Source organism: Microtus ochrogaster, chromosome 17 (genome assembly GCF_000317375.1).
Source record: "Microtus ochrogaster isolate Prairie Vole_2 chromosome 17, MicOch1.0, whole genome shotgun sequence".
Lineage (NCBI taxonomy): Eukaryota > Metazoa > Chordata > Mammalia > Rodentia > Cricetidae > Microtus > Microtus ochrogaster.
The window spans coordinates 19,288,325-19,289,931 of NC_022019.1; the positions used below are offsets into that span (position 1 = coordinate 19,288,325).

General features: G+C 39.1%; 1 protein-coding gene across 2 annotated transcripts in view; it reads left to right on the forward strand.

The window, feature by feature from the left end:
* Sucla2 (succinate-CoA ligase ADP-forming beta subunit) overlaps positions 1 to 1,607 on the forward strand; it is a 37,256-nt gene that overhangs the window by 6,003 nt on the left and 29,646 nt on the right. For both annotated transcript variants that reach the window (XM_005355611.3, XM_026783232.1), the window contains exon 2: positions 847 to 1,027. In XM_005355611.3, the coding sequence (XP_005355668.1) occupies positions 847 to 1,027 (181 nt within the window). The remainder of the gene's footprint in view (positions 1 to 846; positions 1,028 to 1,607) is intronic.

Below are 1,607 nucleotides of genomic sequence, written 5' to 3' on the forward strand. Positions count from 1 at the left end.
GAGAGAGAGAGAGAGAGAGAGAGAGAGAGAGAGAGAGAGAGAGAATATGTGTGAGTGTTCCCCACAATGTGTGGATACTCACTTTTGCAAGGGATCTGAGGATTAAACTTAGTTCACGAGGCTTGTACTGCAAACATTCTCTCTGAGCCACCCCCTTGGCCTTTTTGGTCATAATTCTGATTAAACTGGAAACAGGGACGTTGTAATTTTCTCTCTGTATGAGCGTTCTTTCTCATTCTTATTGCCAGCTGACATGTTTGTTTCCTAACTGTCCTTGTGCACAGATACACACTAGACTTTACCTTAAGGATATCTGCACTCTTCTATTTCTAGTTCCTGTGTGCTTTAAATGTTTAATAGAGTGAATGAACATTCAGCATGGATTGAAAAGGGAAGGGGTTTGGAGTTGTATGTTCCCCAAGTCATTCTGCTCTCACATTATCTAATGCCAGGTAGTGTAGACACCAGAGAAGGGTACGGAAAACAACGTGGGAAACAGTTTAGTTTTGTGGAAAAAGATGAGATTGACCTTAGAGCCTCTGAATTTATCATTCAGCTAGCCATTTCCTGTAGGCTAGTGGAGATAGGTGGTGGAGCTCAGATGTCAGGTAAGGACTAGGGATGGGTGATGAGGAAGCAGGTAAAAAGTTACAAGGTAACACCTGATATTTAACTGGTAGGCCTGCTTTTAGTTTTACATTGCAATTCAGGTACTCTGTCATGTTTGGATGATTTAATGTATCACTCTATAACCCAATATGAAGAGGCGGTTCATTGTTCTTTCTTTCTTGTAAAACAACTGCCAGACCACTGTCATTCTTAAATATGCCTCCATTCTTTTTTCAGGTTCTGGGAAATTCTGGATTGTTTAACAAGCATGGACTCCAAATGCAGCAGCAGCAGCAAAGGAATCTTTCACTGCATGAATACTTGAGTATGGATTTATTGCGGGAAGCTGGAGTCTGTGTTCCCAAAGGCTTCGTGGCAAAGTCATCAGATGAAGTTTATGCAATTGCCAAAAAATTAGGTATTTAAAAACAAACAAACAAATAAAAATGCTTAGTCACCTTGTCACAAACTTGAATAAGATGGAAGCTTTATTTGTGGTTTGATAACTTATGACATTTGTTTATTTTGGGAGGTAGGTTCTCACATTGCCAAGAATAATCTTTGAACTAAGATTCTCCTATCTTTACCTCTTAAAAAATGCTGGGATTAGTGATTAGGTGCATGCTACCACATTTGACTTTGCCTTTTTTTTTAAATTTTTTTGAGAAGGTAGGATTTTACAATTGTTGAAAATTTACAGTTATTATAAGATAATTTTGAGTTGTAGTGTAGTGACTTAGGAACCACTTATATTGGTGATAGGATGTGGTTTGAAACCCTCTTCTTAGCTAGAACAGACTTATGGGGCAAGTGAGTCTTTATACTTTGTAGCTTGAAGGATGGTGGCTGTGGCGACGTTTTTTTTGTTTTGTTTTAGAAAAATTTTGGTGGGGAATCTTAAGTGTTCATGTGTGGTTGTGGAGAGGGGGCACGGACGTCTTTGCTTCCCATGTGGGAAACAGATAAATAGGGATAAAGAAGCTGAGCTAGGCTAAGTG